The 26,045-nt window shown below is 37.5% G+C and overlaps 1 protein-coding gene and 1 pseudogene across 1 annotated transcript in view; one reads left to right on the top strand and one right to left on the bottom strand.

The window, feature by feature from the left end:
- LOC118969226 (uncharacterized) overlaps nucleotides 1-25,609 on the bottom strand; it is a 91,471-nt gene extending 65,862 nt beyond the window's left edge. Inside the window, exons 1-3 of the mRNA XM_073240039.1 lie at nucleotides 25,555-25,609; nucleotides 24,692-25,337; nucleotides 24,036-24,182 (exon numbers count right to left, since the gene is read on the bottom strand). Of these exons, the coding sequence (XP_073096140.1) occupies nucleotides 24,036-24,182; nucleotides 24,692-25,337; nucleotides 25,555-25,609 (848 nt within the window). The remainder of the gene's footprint in view (nucleotides 1-24,035; nucleotides 24,183-24,691; nucleotides 25,338-25,554) is intronic.
- LOC140850523 (uncharacterized) lies at nucleotides 9,633-10,895 on the top strand (annotated as a pseudogene).
- Nucleotides 25,610-26,045: the final 436 nt, after the last annotated feature.

Below are 26,045 nucleotides of genomic sequence, written 5' to 3'. Positions count from 1 at the left end.
AATATCACCAGCTGTATCAGCAATCATTTAAAATACCTTAAATGTCAGCTTACATTAATGTCAATTTCTGGATGCAGTAATATTAGCTAACATTCGTGGAGCGCTTCAGTGTTTTCTATGTACCAGACACCGTTCTAAGCACTTTATATATATTAACTCATTAAATCTTCACAAAAACCCAATGAGATAGGTATTATTTTAATATTTACCTTACGTAAGAGCACTCCGATGCACAGACATCTGTGACCAGTAACCAAGTCAATAAGAGACAGAGACAGAATTTAAATTCAGGCAAACTGACCCTTAATGTAAGAATTGTGTAAATACTCTTTTCTTCTCATGGACTTATTAACAAGTTAGTGTCTGAAGTGTTTCAAGGTACCAATGAAAAGCAAAGGAAATAAATAGGTCTGAGTATTTGAACTGTGATCATTAAACCTGCAAGGCCAATTATGAAATATTCATCCCCCAACACACCCTGGAGTGTCATCCTACACCAAGTGGGTGACATCTGATAAAGATAAAGAGCCTGTTGTATTGTTTGAGTTCTGATACAAGCAGGTGGCATTTTATGGTAATTAAGAGAAAAAATTTAGAACACGGACTCTCTCACAATGTAATTCTATGACATTAATCTCTGTTTCTCATTAGAGAAACAAAAATAATATCTATATAATAGGTTATTTTAAGAATTGAATGACATAACTCATGTAAAGTATTTGGCACTGTGTCTGGTCCTTAGTAAGTTTTAAATAAATATTAGTTATTTTTAATATAGGATATAGAAATAGAAAGCAAAATATTATGAAAAGACCAGTGAATCAGGATACAAGTACGACAGAGATGATATGAGAACAAAAAAACCTTATGTCCTTGGGCAATCTGTTTTCCCTTTTACAGCCACATTTAGGGCTGTGGGGTCCCGCGGGGCCCAAGCTCACTGTTCCAAGACCTCTGAGTCTGGAAAACAGCCTCAAGTATGTGATGGCATCAGACATCATAGGCTGTCCGTATCTGACCTGGCCATAGCACATACAGGGCCACATACACTCATAATACCTATATTTGTACATGTGGCTATTTATATTCTGTGGCCATTGTACGGTAAGCAAATGCACGGAGGAGGGAACACTGGAGTAGGAATTTAGCCCAAGCTCTGCCATTACATTGGAACACTAGAGATTTTTTTCTTGATCTTCCCTTTCACATAAGTAAAATCTGAGATTTGGGCTGGATGTTCTTTAAGGTATATTATAGGTGTGTAATTCTGTAATTAAGACATCTCCCAAAGCTCTTTGCATATAGTAGGTGTTGATCAGTGTATAAAGCATGGAAATAAAAATGTTAACATCCTAAAATCCTTGGAAAATGTGGTAGTAGAAGTAGTAACATAATATTTTTTTAAGTACCTAACTGGTATTTCTGCTATCTAGTATGTAATATGCTCTTCTGGCTGGAAAAAATTAATAGTAATACATTTGTTTAAAGATGTATTTAGAAAAATATAAGTAGCCAATAAACAAGTAATATTAAAATGGCTGTAAGCAGAAATAGCTGATCAATTCAAAGAAAAAAGTATTAAAATAACAGGTAATATGCCAAAAAATTGTAGACTTTGTTTTTTGTAGATTTCTTTTTTGGGAACTGCCCAATCAATAGATTATAGAACTGATTTGTTTGTGTGGTTTGTCATGGCCACAGATATTTTGAAAATACAATGGCATCCACAAGCTTGCTCTTCAGGAAATGAAAATATATATACACAGTAAATTTTGTTCCATAGACTAATGGAACCATTTATCCCAAATTAAAAATAACTATGCTAGAGGTTTTCCCATATCTCCACTGAGCAAGGATTTGCCCTTGATATCAGAGATGTAAACTAGCATTAATATGTGAGGTATAACCCAGTGTATACTAGAGGAGACTCAGAAATCTTTTCCATATTGCTGCACCAAGATTTCTTTCCAGCCCTGACTTACACTCGAAACTATAAACTGTACCAAAGACCAGTTGATCTCCAACTGAAGAACTCACAGGCTAATCTCGAATATTTTCCAAGACTCTCTTTCTAGGAAGGTATTCCCACTTTCCTCACTAAATAGTTAGTACTACTAAAGTAATGTTTTAAGTATTAAATTAAGTATTAAAAGCATATAAAGTACCTCAATAAATGGTACCTATTATAGTTACTATGGGGTCTTGATTCAATGTGAAAAAATAATCATTGTTTTGTCAAGAATATTATAACAATTATCTATTGCTACACAACAAATCACCTTTAATTTAATGGCTTAAAACAAAAACCGTCATTTATTGGCCCACAGTTGTGCAGTTTGTACAGGCTCAGCAGGTGTGATCTACTTCTGCTCTGTATGCTGGCTGAGTGGCTCTGCTGGGATCCACAATGACTTCAGTTACAGCTCTGATGTTTCAGTGGGGTGGCTACAGAGATTCCTCTCTCTGTCTTTGCCTTTGTCTCTCTTTCCATAATCTCTCAACCAGCTCTGCCAGACTCTTACGGCTTAGACCTAAAATCGGTATGTCCTCACATCCACTGTTCTGATGGCCACATGACATGACTGGCTCGGGGTTGAGGGCAGGAAGGGGGCATGAGCACCTCTTTAGGAGAGGTGTGACATGCACGAGAGTGATGGAGAACTTTTTGGTGTCAAGTTCTGTAAATAATACTTGAAAAACATGCTACTTCCTTTGAAATATAATTGTAAGACTGATTAGGAGTGGACATGATATGGAGGGTAACTGGAAGTAAGGTCTGAGAAATGACTTATAGAAAACCTGGACCTGAATGGCTGAAACTAACAAATCTGATGAGCGACATGGTACCAAGTCATTTAACTTGTTTTCTCTTTAAGTATGAAGATGAGATCTTTAAGAAAAGTCACTATAATAATTTATGGTGGTAGTGATAAATAGGGTAATCTGGGGGTATGAAAGAGATTATATTTCAGATTCTATCCCTAAATTTGCAAACTTGCACATCAAAAAATTTCCACATTATGAAAGTTTCAAGAATAAGTCAGTAAGTGCCTATTATAGCCAATTTAGTCCATGACTATTATTATTATGGACTGTTTTTTATTACTGTTCTGTAGTTACCGCGTGTGTATTCAACTAAAATGAAGTTGGCAGAGGTTATGTTTCTAATCTCAGATGCTTACCTAAGTATAATAACAATAGCTAACATTAATGGGACATGTAAGTGTGTGTGTCAGATATATGCATCATCTCAATAAATGATGAAGTTGAATACATTTGAATTTCAGTTTGCATTGAAATTCTGTGATGAAGAAATTGATGCCCAAAGCAGAGAAGTTGCCCAAGCTTCTATCTCAAGTATGTGCTACCCTTCATGACTTGGCGTTCTGAAACTAACACCTCCATAAGGGTGCAGACTGGGTGAAATGATCAAATAAGTAAGTCAGGTGAGAAATGGCAAAGGGCCTTGCATTAGGTAGCAGTTACCTACTGCTTGACCTTTGGCATCTTTCCTAATACTTTGAAGTATTTGATGAGACTTGGTAACAAACTGGCAAGTCTGGCTCTGACAACTTTGGCAAGGTGATACTGAATTTAAGAGGAATTATGTTTTCTATGTATTATTAATTATATTTAAAAGTCCTGACCAAATACTCAATTTTTCTGCTGGATTCAGGTCAACCTATCTATGTCTACATCTGAATATCCCGATGAATGCTATACAGCAGATGCCTTCCTTCCTTTACTGTGCTCGATCTTTACCCACCTCTTGGGGCCCAAAGAACCAAACACGACATGTCCTACTCTTTTCTAAGGAAGAACTGAAAGGAAACATAGCGGCTTAGCATTCAACAAAAGAAAGCTAAAAAGGAGTTCAAAGTTCCCTTCCCTCTGGCTGCATGACAAGTGATTTGATAGGATCAAATCAGGTAACTGGACACAGAAAACTATAAAAGTTAGCAATCAGAAACCAAGGTCACTAAATTGCACATAAGAAGTTTTTCCACAAAATCACACTAAAATACTCCTTCAGTGGGGTATTATTATTGTGATATTAGAAATAAGAGGAAAAGTAGATAGGAGGAAAAAAGAGGGAGAAAAAATTAGAAAAAAAGAGAAATGGAGAGAGAATAACATGCATAAGATCACATAGCTAAAAAGGAGGGGAACAGATACCTCAGGTCATCTGACCCCGTTGCTATTGTTACTTCTACCCAAATATGATGACTACTGAAAGAACAGCCTTGACCTAGAATCCCAATCCAAGATATGTGAGATACCCTCCCCCTTCCCTAATGTGTGGCCATGGTGAGCATTTTCTGAGCCTACTCCAAGACAGAATTTTGACCATATTTCCAAATGTAAAGGAAGATAATGGAAGACAATTCTAAAGGTGGGAGAATTCTCATCGTTAAAGGAGAAATTAAATGTTCACTTAAGAAATTGGAGGATTAAAAGCAATTATTCAAAGGACCTTTGGAATGGTTTGGAAACTAGAGAGAGAACAGTGCCTTAATGCAACCAAGAAATTCTTCAACTAACCTGTGGAGGTAGTCTCTGAGGTCACAGAGCATAGGCTTCATGAGACTTTATTGTCTCATTGCAGTATCCTCAAGTACAAGGCACTCACATCATACTATTTATGTCTGCTGTGTGCCAGTGCTAGTATACTAAAAACCATAGGTAAGACAGACGATGGCATTAAGTATGTAAAAAAGCATTGTTTAGGCAAATTGCAAATACAGTTATTGTGGTCCATTTGATATTTGGAAATTTACTGCACTGAGTTCTGATATAAATATCTGGATATGAAAACAACTTGCATCAAATTTACCCTTTGATCAACATATGGTTGAGCAAATGTAGCAAAATACTAACTGAAGAATCTTGGTGGCATGTATATGGGTTTTCACTGTACAGTTCTTTCAGTTTGTATTTTGAAACTCTTCATGATGAAATTTTGGTAGAAATTATCTGATCTTTAAAAGAAGTATATATATATGCATAATCCAAGGTTCTGGCTCACTAAGCCTCTTTTGACATTTATATGAATCCTGGTCAGTACTGAGAATGTTTATGTAGGAGTAAACAATGTTTCCTGCTTACTATAGAAATTTAAAACCAGTCCTTTTTGATGTCATGAAATTGTTGGCTTTGTTAAAAGAAATTATTTTTCATTTTCAAAATTTCTCTTCTAAGTAAGCTAAAGTGAAAAACAAACACAATCCAGAAACACTAAATCTGAGGATTTTAGAATTGGAAAGGATTGTAAGAATCATCTAGCTCACCTCCCTTCCCAAAACTGAAATTTTCTTTAGAAGACATAAATGTTTATCCTGCATCTCCATCTGGATCTACTCAGATAAAATAATAACTTCCTTTTCCATGTCAATGCCCTTCAGTGATGAACCCAGTGGCAACATCAGTCTCAAGTCAGCCTTTATTCAAGCTTATATTTCCGCCTGCCATAAACCAACCTCATGCCATATGGCCTCTAGACCTCACTTATCAAGGTCATCTTCTTTTGGACAAGATTCCATTAATTCAAGTTTCTCTTATATAAGGCAACCAGTCTTGAATACAATATTCCAGTGTTTTATAATATTGAGTTAATGACAGACTAAGAGCCCAACGTTATTTTCACAGCAGTTTCTGTTTGGCATAATAGCTTGAAGCATGAGGGCCAATCAGTGGTGTAATGTTGTTTTCCAACGTGAGATCTATTGTACCTTGTTACCTCTTAAAAATACGTTACCTATCATCATTCCATACTAGATTCATTCATCACTTACTAATGACCAACACTCAATGCATTTTTACTTGCTTTTAAAATATAATTAGAGGTAAATAATTGGCACATAATTCATTTGCTGGAAAATGTCATGGGAATCTTATTGTGAATATAAAAATGTATGGGGTCAATAGCAGTATTGACTGAAGATAAGTCATCTATCAACAATAAAAAAGGAAACATTGAATTGACCACTTTCCCAGATGTATTTCACCTTTTTTTCTTTTTTTTTCTGTGAGGAAGATATGTGATAGAAGCATATTAAAGTCTGGTTATTATGGGAGTTAGAGGGTGAAGCTAATTTTAAAAATGACAATCCACTCAAGAAGCAACACCTTCCAGTTTGTGAACATTACTCTGTAATTTTTTAACAAAGTGACAATGTGTAGCAATTAGGGTGGAGGATTTTTCAAATATATAACATGGTGGTGATCAGCATGGTTTATTCAGAAAGCATCCACTAAAGAGTTATCCTTAGAACCATCCAACAACCAAGTCTGAAACAACTGACTCTAATAGGGGGACTTCCATTTTCCTTCCCTTCATATTCTTGGCCATATTCTCAGGTAAGAAAAGTCACATTCAATGACTTTCCTTTCAACTCTCAAAGTAAAGAAGTAGAAATATTGAGTGATTTAGTAATACTTTGTCAGAAATTTTTTAAATGGGAAATATCTGCCACACAGAAAGATGGAAGAAATAATTTCAGATGACATAAATATAGACAAGAGGCATAAAACCAGTAACTGGGTGATATAACAATGAATAGTTTGGTGTGGCTTAAGAGAAGCAGGGGCAAGGGAAGAGGGAAAGCAAAGCATTACAGTGGAAAGAAAACTCGTCTAAAAGGATTATGAAGTCTGTGAATATTCAGGTTCATCTACCTTTAAAGATATGGTTATATTCATCTAGGAATGTATGGTCATATAGAAAGGGGTTCAAATCCTGGGTTTGCAATTTTCTATTTATGTGCTCTTGGAAAATATAACTTACTTTAGCCTGTGTTTTCTCATTTTTTTAAATGGAAATAACAGATTGTTATAGGAATCATGCATACACTAGCACTAGCCACTATTACTTGAATTCTTCAGTGCCTATCACTCAATATACTTTTCTGTATTCCTTACTTTAGTACCGTTAGGTTATCTGTTTTCAATATAGAAATTTTCAGCTAGTGAGGTAGATTTCTCAAGATAATAAATGGCACAAATAGTATGTTTTTCTGTGTCAGATTACAATAAATGAAACAGAATCCAACTTATCTCCAAATTATGACCTCTTACTTGACAATTTTTTTCTTCCATCTAGTGAAACGAAATAATGAAAGTAAAGTGCCTATAGCCTTTAGCTCCTTGTAGTTGGAACACAAGAAATAGTGGTTCTCTTTTCATTGAAAACATTGTAGTTGTTTCAGATTGTTCAGTATAGGTGTGATCAGAACCATTCTGCTGGGAAATATCGATCTGTAGTGATATCGAAAATTGATTACATATGAGAAAAGTTGTACAGAGATGCCATTTAGGGAGCTGTTGAAGTAACGGAGTTAAGAAATAAGAATATAGAGCTAAGTGATGGGATGGAAAAGGGAGGAGCAAAGAATATATATATATGATTATATATATATGGTTTTGTATATAAAACCATACTCTCTCTGGTGGTTATTTGTTCCTTTCTTTTATATGTGTGTATATATATATATACACACATAGTAAGTAATATATATATATATATATATATTATTATATATATATAATATATATATATATTAGAGAAAAAATAGCATAGAGATAATATCCCTTACTAGGACATGTGTGTTCCATGATGGCAGATACCAAATCTCTTATGTACTTCAGTGTCTTGCTAGATGGCATTTAGTATGTATTCAGCAGGTATTTGTTGCTGGAAGAAAGTATATTAATACCAGATGTAGTGGTTACATTGATCTGGAGGGTGAAGAAGAGAGAATGCCTATTACAATAAAGCAAGGCCCAGTATGTATTTAGAGTTTGTAAAATCAGAAGAGAAAATTACACTACAAAATTGAAGATAATTATTTTATAAAAATTTAAATTAAAAAATAGATGATCAAAACCACATTCTGATATCTTAGTTATCTTTTTTACCTAAAAATTCCACCCCTAATTTTTATCTTACAAATGTATAAATATGAAAAATGATGTATTATTAGGATTTTCACGAAATCATTGTAATAATAGAAGAGGAAATAAACTAGCTGCTCATTCCTAGAAGACTGGTTAAATAAATTATGGTAAACTTAACAACTGAGATAGTAAACAGCCAATTAGGGAAAATAATTAAGGTACTTTGTATGTACTGACATAGAGATATCCTCATTGCATTGTCAAAGGAGAAAATAAGGAATAAAACAGTGTATATAGTATGCTACCAATTTTGTGGAAAAACATTCAAGTATATTTAAAGGTACATTATCTATATCTGAAATAATACAGGAACACCTGGTAAATATAATTGGGTTCTAGGTAGGGAAAGAGATGGAGGGAATTGGGAAGAGAAAGCTATTTTAAACTGTTTACCCTTTTCATCTTTAGGATTTGATTCAATTTTCTTGTATAACCTACTAAAAAACTAAACACAACAACTAAAAAGATCACCAATCTGTTTTTCTTTCCCATTTCATCTATTTCTCTATTTTAATTGATGTCTACTTGAAGTTAGTGTTTGTTAAGAGCAATGTTTGGTTCTTAGAAATCACGCCATGTACTCATTTCTTGGCTGAAAATACATTTTTCCGACTATAGCCTATACTTCTTATGTGTCACCTCCTTCAGAAAGGGGAAGTGATACCCACTCTCTGTTATCTTGACTCTGGATCTATTGTAGCATTGTAGCATTGATCATTGTAGCATTGATCATACTACTATAAATTTCTGTTTGTTTGCACCTACTGTTAGATTCCCAGTTTCTTGAGGGCAGAACCATAAGTACCTTATAATTGTATCTCTTGATCTTACTATAGTTCTGGCACAGTAATAGACTTTAAATTTGTTGTAATTTTTTTGGTAAATTTGAATGAATGCTTGGATTACATCCACAGACCATGCTCCATGCTCTATTACAGTTTAGTAAACCAGGCTACTAATCTAAACTCCTGTGCCTGGGCTAGAACCCTAACCACCAACACGGTAGGTTTCCATAGGATGCTCAAAGGATGGATTTAACTTTAGTTAAATTTATTGAAGGCACAAGTGTGTACACTCACTGAAATGTAAAGCAGGGCAATTGCAAATGCAAGTAAAACCCTAGGTATAGATTTGGAACCATTCATATTGAAATCATTTAAGATTGTATACACTGAAAAAATTACCAAGGAACCTTGTGAAGAAAAAAAAAGTGAGCCTGACCGAATAAAACTTTTGAAGAAACCCCAACTTAAGAAGGTGAGGGAAGAAAGAGGAATCATCAAATGGAAAAGGTGAGGAGGCCAAAAAGAAACATTTGTACCAAAACGAGAACAAGAAGCATAAGACCCAGTAGATACCATTGTATTCAGTGGCCCCAAAGCCATTCCATTTTCTTATTCATTGTTTTCTAGATGCTTCTCATTTTGGAATATATGAATTGTATATATACATAATATATATATATGTGTGTGTGTGTGTGTGTGTGTGTGTGTGTGTATGTGTGTAGTGATGGATGGACTTCCAAAATAAACTTGAAAAGCAGTAGAAAAGTTATGAAATGTAGGTTTTAAGAAATAGTCAGATAATAACTATCATCTCCTTGAGGAGTTTGACCACTAAAGAAAGGAACAAACAACCACCAGAGAGAGTATGGTTGATTGTTTGATGCTAGGGCCTTTATGGAACATGGTGGACCTAAAGCTGATGAAAAAGAAAGTATGTTCTGAAGAAGAGAAACTGCTGCCTTTAGGATGGGGGCAAGGGAGAAGAACCTGGCTACACAAAGCATAGAGATGGAGAAGAGAGTACAGAGGGGAGCTCATGCCTGACAGCTTTTATGTCTGGAATGTTTATGATGGCATCTTCTAGGGTAAGGCTGGGAATACTGGAAAGGGTTCTGTGATGTGGAGAAGGTTTTAATAGGCATTAAACAGCGCATGCTTGATTCATCAGGAAATCATTAAAAGGAATTTGGGATAGTATGAAGCCCAGTTCAAATAATTCAGATTCCAATTTAGAAATAAGACAAGCCTGCTTGATCCCATGATTTTTGGAAACCGTGTAATACGGTCAAGAAAAAAAATGAAGGGACTAAAATATTCAGGTTATGAGATGTAATGGGAAGATTCTGCCTTGAGGTTTGGTTAAAAAAATCAAAGAGGCATTAAATATATACTATATTGTGGGAATGAATGCTATTGATTTAAATTCTTTAAGTTGAATAACTTCATTTTTATTTTTGTGTTTATGGTATATTCCAGTATCTTCAACCCAACCTTTGAAAACAAGTGTTTTTAAACTACAAGAGGGTCCAGATTCTTCACTTATTCTAGAGGGAACGAACAAAGCTAAAATTCAAAGGGGACAGAAGGAATTGACTAAGCCGGGAGGTAGCAACATGCAAGGACGACCATGGCAACCAGCCAGGAGAACCAGGGGATTCCAATCAGCCTGGGAGTCTGCAAGGGAATTCAGGAGGATCTAATGAGGAAGGGAATCCAGAGGCTTCTAATGAGCAAGGGAAGCCAGGATCTTCTGGCCAGCAAGGAAAACCAGGATCTTCTGGCCAGCAAAGGAAGACAGGATCTTCATGCCACCATGGAAAACCAGGATCTTCTAGCCAGCAAGGGAAGACAGGATCTTTGGGTGAGGAAGAGAAGCCAGGATCTTCTGGCCACCAAGGAAAACCAGGATCTTCTGGCCAGCAAGGGCAGCCAGAATCTTCTGGCCAGCAAGGGAAACCAGGATCTTCATGCCACCATGGAAAACCAGGATCTTCTGGCCAGCAAGGGAAGCCAGGATCTTTTGGCCAGGAAGAGAAGCCAGGAGCTTCTGGCCACCAAGGAAAACCAGGATCTTTTGCCACCAAGGAAAACCAGGATTGTCAAGGCAACAACAGAGATCAAGACCGTTTTAAACTCAACAAGAAAGAAAAAGTGTAGACAACCTTTTGAATCACAATATAAAGGAGATTCAGGAGATTGTTAGTTTCTTTTTTTCCCTCTGTAACTTACCTCAGCCATTATATTTTCAAGCCTTGAAATAGTTAACAGAAACACTGTACTAATGATAAATGCTAATGACACTAATTCAATGAAATGAGAGAGAATTTAGAGATGATTGTTTTTGTATACACCTATGATTATTAAGGAGTAGCAAGCATGCCCTTCCATTTCATCTCTCATTGCCTTCTCTTTTCCACTCCAGCCTTTCTACCTATACTGAACTAGCTCAGATCCTCATTAACTGAGCCCATATCTCCACCAAGTTTAACTTTCATGCCCATGATCTACAAACCACTTACATGCTACTTGTAAGCACAAATCTAATTAATTTTCCCCTGTTGAAAATTTCTCAGTAGTGTCACACTACCTAGAAGATAAAATCCAAATTCCTAAGCATGTCTGGAATGTTTATGATGGCATCCTCTGTAGGGTAAGGTTAGGAATACTGGAAAGGGTTCTGTGATGTGGAGAAGGTTGAATAACTTTTCATGATTAAACCATGTCCATGATTGGACATTACTGGATATTTTATGTCACTCTCGCTCAGACATCATCCACATTGTACAGAATCGTTTGATTTTCCATGAATTAGTATTTAAAAATCTAAAGATATCTGTTAACATAGACTGTGTCATATGGCTCTGTAATTGATTTGTTTATTCAATTGTATCATGAACTCCTTAAAGAACGTGGCATTTCTTTTCAATGATATCCCCAGATCTTAGAACAAGGCAGGTATATAAAAGATTCTCGTGAGCTATTTGTCAGATGAGTGAACAAGTGATATTTGGAAGTCATCACTGCAAACATGCACACATCCGTGACTCGTCTCTTCCCTTCTCAGTCCTGCTGGGCACTGCCTCCCTAGCCAGTCTTTCTCCCAACCACCAGACTCCTAAATCCATTTAACAATGACCCTAGACACTACACTTAATACATCCAACACAGTTTTCCAGAACACTTCCTACATCATATTATCTTAACAGAAACTGAGTTTTATAACTCATAACTTATCATTCCTCAACACCCTTTCAAATGAAATATGCCTGTCCCTCCTGGTCTATGTCTAGGCTGGCATGAAGCAGTAATTTCCCAGGGACATTCATATCATCCACATCTTAATGTCACCACCAGCAGGTTTCTGAGTGTTTGGATTGTCACTTAAAATTTCTCAGTTGTATATTCTTTTCTGAAATAGGGATGCTAATCCTGTCCATTTCACAGAGTATGTGTGAGTGAAAGTAATGGATTAGTATATGAAAAACATGGTCACCTAGAACCAATGGAAAAGACCAGGAGACCTGTTCATCTTCCTCAGTTCTAAGAATGCTGAGCCCTCTGTTGAAGTTCCTCACCCTTCCAAGTAGTGTCTCTGTCCTCATCAGCTAGTCAAAGCTTCTTTGTGTTCGCAGGCTTTTGTCATTCTATAACTTGATTCTGAGAAAATGCTTCAAGTACTACTCAACTGAACTCTGCAAAATTCTACCTCCTGATTCATTTTCTTTCACGGGATATGAAATAAGAAAGGCTCAAAAAATTATGGCCATTTGTGTTTTGTATTTGGATATGTATGTGACTTTTCCTTAATTATTGCTTCCTCAGGTAGGGAATGGCTTGTCTACAAAGAATTAAAGTGGAAGCAGTCTGGCATGTAGTAAGAATAGGGGCTCCAGGGTCAGATAACTCAGGGTTTGGATCCCAGCATGGGTATTTAATCCTCATATTGTTGTGGGCTTGTCACTTAAATGCCTTGTGTGCCTGAGACTATACTATAGGGCACAATATACTTTCCTTTCAGTATTGTTGCATGGATTAAATAAAAATACAAAGGACCAGCAAAATGATTGATTTAGCACAATGCTTAATCAAAAATTAATTTTATTACAATATCAGAATTAAATTAAGTTCCCTATACTCACCTAATGGTCTTAAACATTAATGTAGACTGGCAGTACCAGCAACAAGAACCCAGCTGGAAATACAAACTGTCAATCTGCCTACCAGCCAGTCTGTGGCTCTGATGGGAAGACCTGTGGCAACCACTGCCTCTTTAATGAAGCAAAAAGTTAAGAGGATGTTATGTTTCATTGTATCAGGAAGTGCTATTCTTATCCAGAGGGAGTAATAGAACATATTTCTCTGTGTCTCTAGTTTTCTCTCAAATGTGCCTTTGGTTTTTGTCCAAAGGAAACATAACAGGATATTTAGCACTTGAATAGTAAACTCATTTTCTGAGAAAATGTGATACATTCAGCTTTTAAGTAGGAATAAATATATTATTGAGTCATTCATCTGCCAGTATTTATTAAACACACACTATGTGCCAGGAATTGCTCTAAGCACTAGAGGTAAGGTAGTGAGCAAAACAAACCGAATCTCCTGCCTACTGCTTCCATGGAGCTGTCATTTTGCAGAAGACAGCAAACAATCAAAATATATCAGAGAAAATGAAGAGCATTATGAATCCCACGGATTACTTAGTGTTGACCACTAAAACATATTTTAAACTTGAATAACAACATTAAAGGTTGGATCTGATGAGCCATTCAAACAACTCTCTATATAAATAATAAGATGATTAGAAGGCTTTTAAAAATTAGATCACATGGCAAAAAAAGAGATATCTCAGCTTTCAAAATTAATGAATGTTTATCTATGAAGGTAGGAAGAAAGTGAAAATTATACTTTTCTCATTTTTAATAGTTCCCAAATTTACTGAGTGCTTGGTGAATCGTTATTGCAGAAATAAATGTTAAGGTAAGTGTCTCCTATAGTCTAAAAGTTAGACTTGGAAGGGACACAGGACACCCATTCTCTCATTTTATAGATAAGGTGCAAGGACAAGAAAGGTCTGTATAAAGTGCATGAATTCTCAGAGTAGTCAAGGTGACCCAGACGAGCCAGAGCTGAGGCCTGCCTTTTCTCATGTGGTTGTTAAATAATCACATTGTCTATGGTGGTGATACAATTACTTGACCCTTGACTTTTCTCATAATCTTCTTTTCAGGTTGAGTAATGGAAAACTGAATCTGAACTATGAAGGGAAATGCTAAGTATTTAGAACAACCAAATTACTTGGAACCTCAAAATCTATTTTCAAGTCTTTTTAACAATGGATTTCCCTGGGAGTTTCATCGAGGTCAGTATGAGTTCTGTCAATATGATGGATCCTGCATTATTTTCAAGTTTGTTCCACTGCTAATAAAGTCACTTCCAGACTTGCTTCTGATTTCTGGGAGATTTATTTTCTAGATTTTTCCAAACCTTGTGTCTATGATCCACCTGTGCCCAACATGCCAAAATGGTTACTACTTCAGGAACTACAACAGCAACTTGTAAACGCTAATAGATGTAAGAGTGTCAGGATTGCTTGTCAAACATAATGATTTCCCACTTTAGAAACACTGAAATTGTTGGTCTCTGATAGAGTTAAAGAAACTGCAGTTTTAAACCACATTTCAGGTGTTTCTAGTGAAGGTGGTCTCTGGACATTTGACATGAAACTGATTTATGATTTTTTAAGGATGTATTGATGGGCTTCAGAGGATCCATATGTTAGGCAGAAAGACAGAAATGAGCAGGATGAAAAGGAGAAAGGGCCCCCCAAAGATGACTCAGGGAGTTGATCAAATAGAACCCAGAAATGACACAAAGAGTTAATCAGATAAAGCCACAGGGTCCAAGAGTGACTCAGGAAATGTCCAGGGTGCCCCCAGATAAGAAACATGAGGCACAGGCACAGCACAGCCCCTGTCCCCATTTCACCAATCAGAACAAGCCTAGACAGCTGACAGCTGTCAATCAAGGACCTCTCTGCCCTGCCAAAATCACATAAAAGCCTCAGAATGCGTATCCATGCCTGTCTGTCTTAGGCAGGCCTGCTCTGTTACTCTATGCAGTGTATTAAAACTTACTTTGCTTTCTTGACCTTGGTCTCTCGTCTCACTATATCTGACTTCCCTGTGACACCAAGATGAGTCCTTTCCTTCCTAACACATGGAACCAAATGCAAAATAAATTCTCCATGTACTTTTTTTTTGAGAGTGTCCAAAATTCTCATTAGATTCTTAATGGATATATAACCCTATATGGGCACAGATAGATTTAAAAACAATTGACGTACAAGATACTGAAATGTGGAAATTTAATGTATTTATCTGAGTTGTATTTTAAGTCTGTGTGGGTAAAATTGTAATATTTCCAGAATCTCCATCTGCAATATTTCAACATTCTCTTGCCTGGCCTTGGTGCATCTCCAAAACAATGTGTTTCCAAGGGGTGGAGAGATGTAGTTCATCTCCATATCAGTAAGTGATTACAAGGGGAACAAAGGCAGATCTGGACCAGAGAGGATTGGTGGGGCCCTTTTTGCAGCCAGGTTGCAAGAGACATGGGCAAGCAGAAGTAGATAACTGCTTTTAGTAATAAATGGGTTTCTCCCACTTTATTTCTCCCTTTGACTGATTTTGGCTTTAAAGGTTATTTGCCCAGGCTGGGAACATATTTTACCATTGTAGTTACTGTCTGGCATAGTGTAAAACCCAGATGATTAGAAGGATTTCACCAGGACATTATCATATTGGTTAGCAACATGGGTCTCAAGAAGCGAACAAGATCCAACATGATGACAGGACCAGAGCAGGTAAAAAGAATAGTTTAATGAAAATGATTTCAGAGAGGTGGAGCAAGAGCTGGAGGTCAGTGACAAATGAAAGTTCTTTTATATCCAAGGGAGTTTTATTTAGCAGTAGGGAATTCAGACAGCAACTTATATTTGGACTGTATGGATCCAACACAACAAATGTAGTAGAAAAGCAGACCATGGAACAGAACACATGGTCCAGATAAAGTGCAAAGAGAGGCTGTAGGATCAGATAGGATAAGTGGTTACATCAAAGGAAAAGGAAATATAATAGCAGCCCAAAACATTATGGAGAGCCAAGGTCTAGAAAAGCGAGGAAGAAAAGATGCAGAAGGCTATAGCTGAAGGAAAATGTAAGTCATTAAAAAGGTGCATTATGAAGGGCATTCAATCCTACATCTAACTAGCAATGAATGAAACTCAGAGATCACATGTGGAATCCCCTCATACATTTGGCTCAGAGAAGATGAAGGTTCAGCTGGCAACTCAATCCCACATTCAATCAACAGACTCTAGATAAACTTTGCTCTATGTTGGTCTAGTCCCAGTACCCCAACATGTTTTCATATGATATGATTTAATAGAAGATTAAAACAGAGTTTAATTAAATGAGCTCTGAGCAAAATGCCTCATATAGAAGGAAGTAAATAAGTATTTTGAAATTAATATATGTTCATAGGAAGAAAAGAATTTAATGCTGCAAAATACCTCAGAACTTAATTATTATTTAATAAATTAATTTCATTCAAATTATTAGCAAGCAGTACAATTTTGACTAAACAGACCTCAGCCTTCAGATACAGAGATTCCACTGCAGAGACAGAATTTGTAACTTTTTCTTAAATACTTAAGGATAAAAAATGAAGTTCTATATTTAAACCAGAGGGTTTTTTTTTTGCATACACACAGTAAAAATAGCTATTTCTGTATGTTTTACCATTATAATTATCTCAGTAAAGTATTTTGTTGTTCAAGCCACAATCGAATCTGTTCACTACAATTAGGCTGTGATGATACACTATAGAGAGGCATTTGATTATAATCACAAGAAAAGATATTGATGGCATCTTTCAAATATACAGTGAACATTTTCAGGGGGAAAATTTTACTCTTTTTTTGTACACAGAAGGAACTTGGTAGAGCTTGTTTTAATGAATAAATCAATGAGGGATTAATGCGGGAGTGTACCAGGGACACAGGTGCTGTTCACTTGCCTCCTGACCTGCATGTTTGTGCAAGGTGCCATTTATTAGCTCTTCCTCGAACGGTGGAAGATGTCCCTAAATGGTTTGGATACCTTTACTTTTCATCTTTCTAATCCATTCCTCACAGAGTAGCAAGGATGATCTGTTTGAAATGCAAATCTTATAAAGCACTTCCACTATCTTAGCTTGCAATACTTGGGCCCCTAATATTTGGGACAACCTCCACATTCTATGCCTGATGTCGTTGAGCGTATTAAAATATTTCTTGTACTAAACTCCTCCTTTTAAGCTATAATCCAGGCATGGTGGTGACTTTTTTCCCCCAAATCTAGAAGTTTCCATTATTGCTTTGAGCACATTCTTTATACATTTCATCCTCTCAGAAATTCAACACACTATTTGACACCCTACCTTATCTATTTAAGCTTTACTTAGTCTTTGTTTAGCACTTAAAGAATACGTCACTCATAGACGACTTCCCTGACCATATCCACTGTCCTCTTGGTATAAAATATCACCCTTTAAATACACAATATACTTTCCTTTCATGGCGTAGATAACTTGTAATTGTATGAATTATTGATTGAGATCTGCCTCCCCTACTCTGTCTTAACCTAGGTAAAGGTAGGTCCTTTGGCACAGACTAGTCCTAGCACATATATTCTAATTTTCTTTTAGAGTACTTCTTTGACCTAAGTGTTTTGTTTAGTTTTCAAATATTTGGGGACTTCTCAGACATCTTCTATTAGTGATTCCTAATTTAACTTAATTAGTACAGAGATAAACTTAGAATGGCTTAATCTACTTTGAAATTTTGCAGCTTGCTTTTAATGGTCAGCATATGGCCTATCCTGGCACACATTCTGTGTGTAGTTGAAAGGAATGATTATTCGGTTAGGTCCTTAGGTTATTTGTTCTATAAATGTAGATTCAGTTAAGTTGGTTGATGGTGTTCTTTGAGTCTTCTAGATCCTTACTGATTTTCTCTCTACCCATTCTATTAATTTTTGAGATAAGGATATGATACGTCCAACAAAAATAGTGGATTTTTCTCTTTCTCTTCACTGATCTGTCAGTTGTTCTTGCATTTATGGAAAAGCTCTGTTATTAGGTCCACAAACATTTTATATTCACTAAATACTGTTGATGAACTGACCTACCTCGTCTCTGGCGATATGATTTCCTATGGCACCTGTTTTGCCTTACATTGATACAGTCACTCTAGCTTTTTTTCATTATGGTGTATTTTTTCACATCTTTTTACTTTTAATCTATCCATATCTTTGTATTTATGGTGTTTTTCTTGAAGCAGCATATATTTGTCTTGTTTTTTTGACCTGAAGAAAGAGCACGTGTAAGGGTAAGAGCCAGCCTGCTATTCCTCAAGATCAAGTCATTCATTGCCCATTTAATTTCCGTGGAGTCTGAGAGTTTCCTGTCTTGTATCTTGTCATCTTGATCTTGATATTGCTGTCCATTCTGGTTTTGTTGCTTTCCAAATGTCAATCTACACTGAGGGACCTAATCTTGGGGAAGATGCTGTTGAGATTTATTTCAGAGGTTTGCTGACAACCCAACCAAATTTTGAATACTGGTCATTTACACAATGAGAAAAGTTAAAGATGCCATCATTTTTCCCATAGAGGAAGAATGAGAAACAAAGAAAAATAAATACTTAAAAGAATACAAGCTCCTTAGGAAATGCACAAAGTGCTTCTCAATAAGAAATATTTGAGCTCAGGCACAGTGAAAGGCTGTACTGCATTTGTTCAAGCAGCTGGTCTCCAGCTGCTTACTATCCTTGCATATGTCTTCTACCTACTCTGGGGCCACTGGACACTTCCTACTCGCTCAATCCTTACCCAGTTTTCAGACCAGACCTAAGAAGTCCTTAGGGACCAAATACTTGTGGGGAAAGAAAAATTGGGTAGAAAAACAGGAGGCTTGTAGAATCTTAGACCACAAACTCCTTCAGCATGAAAGAGTGAGGGTCAAGAGGTTGGATGACCTGAACTATAAAGGAGCTTTGGAAAGCTGTCATGCAATTTATGAGACAAGTCAACAATCAGAGGAGTACCTTTCTAGTATAAGAATAGGTCCACTGTGTAAGATTCCTCAAGGGAGGAACAACCTAAGACAGGCACAGTCACAGGGGGGCCATCAGGTAAGAAATTGGGGATCAACAGAGGTAAGGCTCAGAACCTCACCCCCCGTTTTAAGAGAAATCTTCTGCATCCGTGGATGTTTTGCTGCCCTTGTCTAGCTTGGATTAATACTTAGTCCAGAGGCACACACCTGATCATCTACATTTGCCCTCTTACAGCACTAAACTATGTTTTCTACCTGTATCTTGCATCTACCTACCACTTCAGCATTTTATTAAAAATAAAAAAATAATAATAAAGGGAGAAATGTGGGATCCACATATAAATCAAGTATAAAAATCAAATATTCATATTTGACCTGATTGTTTATAGTTCATAATGCGTTATCAAAACCGAAAGTTTCTGTGATGAATGCCCTTGTACTGTTCACCATGTAAGAATTTATTCACTATGTAAGAATTCGTTCACCATGTAAGAACTTGTTCGTTATGCTTCAGAAGATTGGAGACTGACGAGAATTAGGCTTGAGATGGATTAATGATTGTGCATTGAGCATTGACCCCCCTATACAGAATTTTATTGTTGTTAACAACCATTTGATCAATAAATATGAGAGATGCCCTCTCAAAAAAAAAAAAAAAAGAATAGGTCTATTGTGGAGTATTTTAGAGTGCAGCAGTTAATAGGGTTCATTGCCCAGGGTTCATAAGTAGCATGCCATGTAAATAAGGAAATATGAAGGTCAAGAACAGAAAATAAAGGGACACATGAAACAATGTATAGGGTGAGAGGTAAAGAAGAGCAAAACATGCAGGATTTGAAGCCATGATAAGGATGGTGGTCATTTGCCTTGAGCCTTTGATGCATGAGAAGTATTTTAAGAAAGAGAGGCTACGATAAGATTTGCCTTAAAAAAAATGTCCCTGTGGTTATATATCACATAGAGTACATATTGGGATAAAGCAGGCTGTATGGATACATGCAAAATACTTAGGAGATCATTGTAATAGTCCATGTAAGAGAATATAGTATCCTATACCATTTGGTTGATAGTAAAGACTGAGAGAATAAATGAATTTGAAAGAATGCAGAAGCACAACGTTGGTGAGTTGGACAAATGGGTGCATCAAGGAGATGTGTAATTTCTGACTTGTGCAACCAGCTGTGTGGTTGTACCATCCATTGAATCATAAACATTTTAAGTGAAGCAAGTTGCAGTAGAGCAACTTGAATGCAGACTGTTTAAATATTTTATCCCAAACATCTAAGAGATAGGAATTGTTACTCCCACATTTAAAATAAAAAAGGTTATATTACAAAATTTAACTCTTGTGTTAAGGCTATTTAGTGGCAGATGGATACTGAGCTCAGATCTTTCAACCACCAAAACTTTTTTCATAAATCAGACTGTTAAGGAAAATAGTTAATTAGGGAGACAATAACTGATTAAATTTTACCCTACTTCAAAGCCTCCAATGTCACCTACTTACCTTACTTAACATGTAATTTAAGACATTACTCCATGTCATTTCAAGATCACTCCTGTGAATCTTCTTTTTTACTGTACTTCATTATACTATAGTTCAATGCCACTTGAATTATTCATTAAACAATTCATTATGAAGAGCCTTCCATTCCAGTAAATAAATAGCTGATTATTCTTCTTAATGTATCCATTAATCAGTTATGTGTTGATGGACAGGTTGCCTCCAATCTTTTGTTATTACACATACTTATTCAATGAATATCCTTATACATATGAATCATTAATTTGAACCAATATAACTGTTACATATTTTTCTAGAAGTAAAATTGCTAGTTGAATGGTAAGTGTGTATATTTAATAGCTTTAGTATGCAGTCATTCAATCCTTCCCTTGTCCTCAGGCAACCATTGATCTATTTGTTGTCACTATACATTAGTTTGCATTTTCTAGACTTTTACATAAATGGAATAATACAGTATGTACTGCTTTTGTCTGGGTTCTCTTGGTATAATTATTTTGAAATATATCCATATTGTAGTATATATCATGGTTTCTTATTTCTGATTGTTGGTTTGTTGTATGTCTGTGTGTAAACCACAGATTATTCCTTTTCTATTAAATGGAAATGAGTTTTTTCTAAATTTTGGAAATATTACAAAAGAACCTCCTCTGAACATTTATGTACAAGTCTTGCTCTCAGAGGAGACAGCCTAGATCACATGGGTGTTGAATGCATACTTTAAGAAACTCCTGAACTCTTTCTAAAAAAGTGATTGTACCATTTTCCATGTGCACAAATGATGCTTGAGAGTTTCAGTTGCTCCACATCCTCACCAGCACTTGATACGATCAGACTTTTTAACTATTCTTATAGGTGTGTAATTATACCATTCTGTGATTTTAATTTGCACTCCCCTAATGATGATGTTGAATATGTTTCCATGAATTTGTTCACTGTCTACATATCTTTTTTAGTGATGTATCTGTTCAGATATTTTGCATATTTTTTTATTGAGTTATTTCTTTACTTATTGAGATTGGAGAGTTCTTTATATATTGTAGATAAGAGTCCTTTATAAAACATTATTTGAAAAATTTTTCTTTCCATGTGTGGCCTCTCTTTTTACTCTCGTAAGAGTGTATTTTGAAGAGTAGAAGTTTAATGTTGATTCAGTCTAATTTATTAATGTATCTTTACATATATATTCTGTTTTTGTTCTGATATCCAGGAAATCTTTACTGAACCCTAGGTCACAATGATTTTGTCCTATGTTATCCTCTAGAAGTATTGTAGCTTTAAGTTTTACATTTAGGGGTATGATCCTTTTTAAATTGTTTCTGTATTGGTGTGAGATATGAGTCAATGTCAAATTTTTTTCATGTGGATGTCCAATAGTTCTAGAACAATTTTTGAAGAAAAATACCTTCACCCACTGAAATGTCTTTGCAACTTTGTTGAAAATCAGTTGTCAATGTATGTGTGGGTCTACTTCTCAATTTCATTCTGATTGCTAAACACCCATGAGTTTACTTGTAATCCAGAAATGTATGGTTACAATTTTTGAAAGTGAATAATGATAGTGCAAAAAAAGTTGTCAGGAAAAGATTACTTTTGGGGTAATTTTCTTTTCCTAAAGAAAGTGGGTGCTATGGACTGAAGCATCCCCCCCCAAAATTCACATTGAAGTTCTAACTCTTGATGTGATAGCTGTTGGAGACAAAAGTCTTTAGAGAGGTAGGGAAGTGGGATGAATTCACAAATATAAAGCCCTAATCCAATGGGATGGGTATCCGTATAAGTGGGAGAGGAGTCCCCAGAGGAGTCTGCATCTCAGACTCTATCTTAGAGTCTCTACCCTCACATTGGAAAGGCCACGTGAGGACAAATCAAGAAGGCGGCCTCTGCAAGCCAGGAAGAGAGCTCTCACCAGAAACAACCCTGACAGCACCTTGATCTTGGACTTCTAGCCTCCAGAACTGAAAGAAAATTAATTTCTGTTGTTTAAGCTACCCAGTCTATGATATTTTGTTATGCAACCAAGCAGACACATAAAGTAAGATTTGAGAAACTCTTGAGAAAACTGAAATTAAAAAACCTGACCCCCCACTGAACATACTGGTGGATCCTTACTTCCACTTATTGGAACACTGTAATAAAGAGGAGAAACAGTCTCACACTAGATGCTTTTAATGGTAATAGTTTCATTATCTGATATATCTGACAGCATTTAACTGATCCAGATCAGTCCTTCAAGAATAAAATGTAGAGGTGGGCTCTGATGTGTTGCCTTCTAGAGAAACTTAACCTGATTAATACGTTATTATTAGTAGAGGAAATGTGCATAGCTTAATGAGAGCAGATTAGTAGAATAATCTCTGTAAGGAATGAAAATAATTTTTGAGATTGTAGCACCAAAAGGAGGAAATAGATTGACCTGGAAATAACACACAAGAGACAGTGAAAAACTATTTGTTGTTTTAAAAATTACTATCTAAGGTTGTTGAGAGCTTATAATGTAAAAGAAAATAGTACAAAAGAAATTTCAAATTAGACTATTGTAAACAATATAAGAATGAACTGCTGATGAGATAAATTAACTTGCTTTGGGGCTATGAATAAGATTCTTAAAAAGGATGGGTGGAACCTGACCTGGTCTTAAAAAGTAGCCCTTGAGAACCCAGATGTGGTAGGGGGCATCCCAGGCCAAGGAGACAGCTTGGCCTGTGGAAAGGTAGAAAACAACTGTGCTGAGCTCAAGGACACACTGGTGGCTGGGAAATGAGGTGCTGGAGAAGGAGGGGAGTGCTCAAGAGAAAGCACTACAGAGCCTGTGGCATGTGTAGACAGAACATGAAGAGTACACAAAGCAACATGGAATCAATTTTTTTAACACCTCTCTCCCAAACAGGAGAAACATTTTCCATAAAGCTCAACATTTGTCTTTAAAATGTCTTTTCCTATGTATTTTTGTATGTTGTGCCTATGACCCACCTGGGTTAAAAGCCCCTACAGTCCAAGAGCTCAGTTTTAATGATGGGAAGTAGATGAATAAGGAGACAGTTACAATTCAGTGTATGACTTATTAATGGCAAAAACTACCTTTATGTGACACTAGTCAAACAGGAAGAAGCCATTAAGCTATTTGTACCCAAATCACACATTAAACTAAAAGAATCCAAATAAAAGTCTGAGTTCGTATAATTTAAAAACAGAATCACAAATGAAGAACATGGGCTCCGCACAGGGCTGTCTTCTTAAGAGTGTCATAAGAGGGACTGGCTTAAATGTACTTTCACCACAGTCTTGAAACTCTTAATAATTTTATCTCAATTCTGAGTTTTGTAGGGGGTCAAAGGAAAACCTGTCAAGGTCTTGGTTTCAGGTCGCGTGGTGTCCTGCCTCCCACATCCTCCCAGTTGGGTTCTCGGACTTCCCACCTCCCGGTCTTCGCCCAGAAACTACCGTTCTCTTGTTCCAGGACCCGCGTCTCTAAGTCCTGCGGCAGGGGTCCCAGGCACAGGTGAGAGTCTACACGAGCCCCATTAGTATTCCTGTGCTTGAGGGGCTCCAGATTAAATGCCAAATAAAAACACATGATACACCAAGATACCACGGAAAAAAGAAGACATTTTTCCTACTTTTTGAATGAGGGTTCCTGTATTTTCATTTTGCAGTGGGCCTCGCCGAGCATGTAATCAGCCTGGCGTCCTGCAGCAGTGATTGGCCCCAGCTGGGCAACTCTGGCTAAATAAAATAGTTGGCTCCTGCGAAGTCCGTTTCCACATCTGTAAAATAATAGTAATAGTTCCTATCTCACCGGATATCAATGAATATTTTGGAGATAATTCATGCAAAGTGATTGCCCCTGCGCTTGATGCATTTCAACGCTCACTTAAAACCAGGTGTTAACTATTAATAAATTTTCTAATTCAGATTGACTTCCTTATGCCTCCCCTCCCGCAGGCTAATCCTTCAAAACAGACATTTCCACAGGCAGCAGTAAATGTACATCCCGGTCTTGCTTTAAGCATTTACCATCTACATTTAAATCTTATACAGTGTGCAGAAGAGTATGTCCGAGGCTGAGCTATAATGTAAGGCTGGCGATAAGGAGTAGTTGTTAGAAGGGCAGGAATCATCACAAACACTAGATTAAAAACTCGGCACAAAGATTGGTCACTCAATTAATCCTTCTATCAAAGCTCCTTCACCCACATTGGGACACAAAGCCAATGTTCTTCCAAAACCGGGCCACGTCTACAAACGAGTATAATAAAGTGAGCATCCTGAACACCTCCAGAGCGCAGGCACTGCGGGCACCGTGCCCTCTGGGGCGCCGGCCGGAGCCCGGGTTCCACAGGAGCGCGCAGTTCCGGCGCGTGGCCCTCTGCTCCGGAAGTGGTTCTCCTCAGGACAGCTCTTCGCGTCGGAGCCGGTCTCGCTTTTCCTCAGGCATCGGCCGAAGCCGCCTGCAGACGAGTTTTGGACTGAAGGGCCTCCCGTGCGGGGGCGTGGCCACCGTGCCGCAGTCCGGCCAAAGCGGTTCACGTGCCGGCGGTGGCAGCGTCGGCGACTCCTCCTGATCCGCCGTGTCCTGGCGGGGACTCCGAGCCTCAGTAACGGGGTAAGTGCCGCCGTCCGGGGGCCTTTTCGGGCCTCGGAAGGACCCTCTGGGTCCCTCCGGCGGGTGCGCGGTCTGGCGCGGAGCGATGGCGGGGAGCGAGGCTGCTGGCGGGTTTCCCGGGGTGCGCAGGGCGGCGGCGGGAACACCCCCCTCGGTCTGCCGGCGGCCGCAGCGAGGGACGTGTGTCTGGCCCCGAGGCCCCGTGGGTTTCTGTGTGTGGGACTTTGGGGAGATGATTCAGTATCTGCATCTGGTGCCTTTGTCTGTACACGAAGCTCGTGGTGCTTTCCTCCCAAGGTCGTGAGAGCTGTGTTGACTGGAGTCCGTGAGGCGCGCGGTGGAACAGTTAATAAACTGCCATTCCGCAGTTACCTGCCTTTCCTGGCCGCCTGAAGGGGAGGGCGGGATTGAGACCCGTGGGTATTCCTGACACACGGCTGCTCTTGCATGAGACAGTATCGTTTATAACTGTGTGTTCATTGCCGCATGTCTTCTCTCCATTCACACCGAAATTTTAAGAGAAAACTGTTTACGCGTGCTGTATCCAGTTCTCTTTCTCATTCGTAAATCCAGCCCTGAATTAGGCATTTGCTCTCATCACCTCCACCATAACGTGTCAATATCAGTAGTTGTGTATGACACACTTTCAGTAGTCATGCAAGCTACTCTCAGATAGGAAAGAATAAGAAACATTCACCTATGATATATAATAATGCCCAGAGCAAAATGAGGTAAGTGATATTTGTTCGTGGTTTTTAAGGAATCGAAGTTGGTGATTAGGGAAGGGGAAGAGGGCCTTCCAGGAAGAGGGACTGGAATAAGCAGGGAAGAGGTGGCAGTAGGAAGCCTCTTGGAAGGTATAGGGGGAGATAGCTGTCCATTGATGGGAACTTGTGGGGTGAAGTAGGAAATAAAACTGAAATATGTTATTGCTTTGCTGCTAGGTTTTAAGCCTAGATTTCATTTTAAATATATTGAAAGGGGAACCTGTGGGGGCATTTAGTATATATTCATAAGCATACAT

Source organism: Manis javanica, chromosome 7, assembly GCF_040802235.1.
Source record: "Manis javanica isolate MJ-LG chromosome 7, MJ_LKY, whole genome shotgun sequence".
NCBI classification, from domain to species: Eukaryota; Metazoa; Chordata; class Mammalia; order Pholidota; family Manidae; genus Manis; species Manis javanica.
The sequence above is the reverse complement of the archived record's forward strand: the minus strand, read 5'-3'. Positions and strand labels throughout refer to the sequence as shown.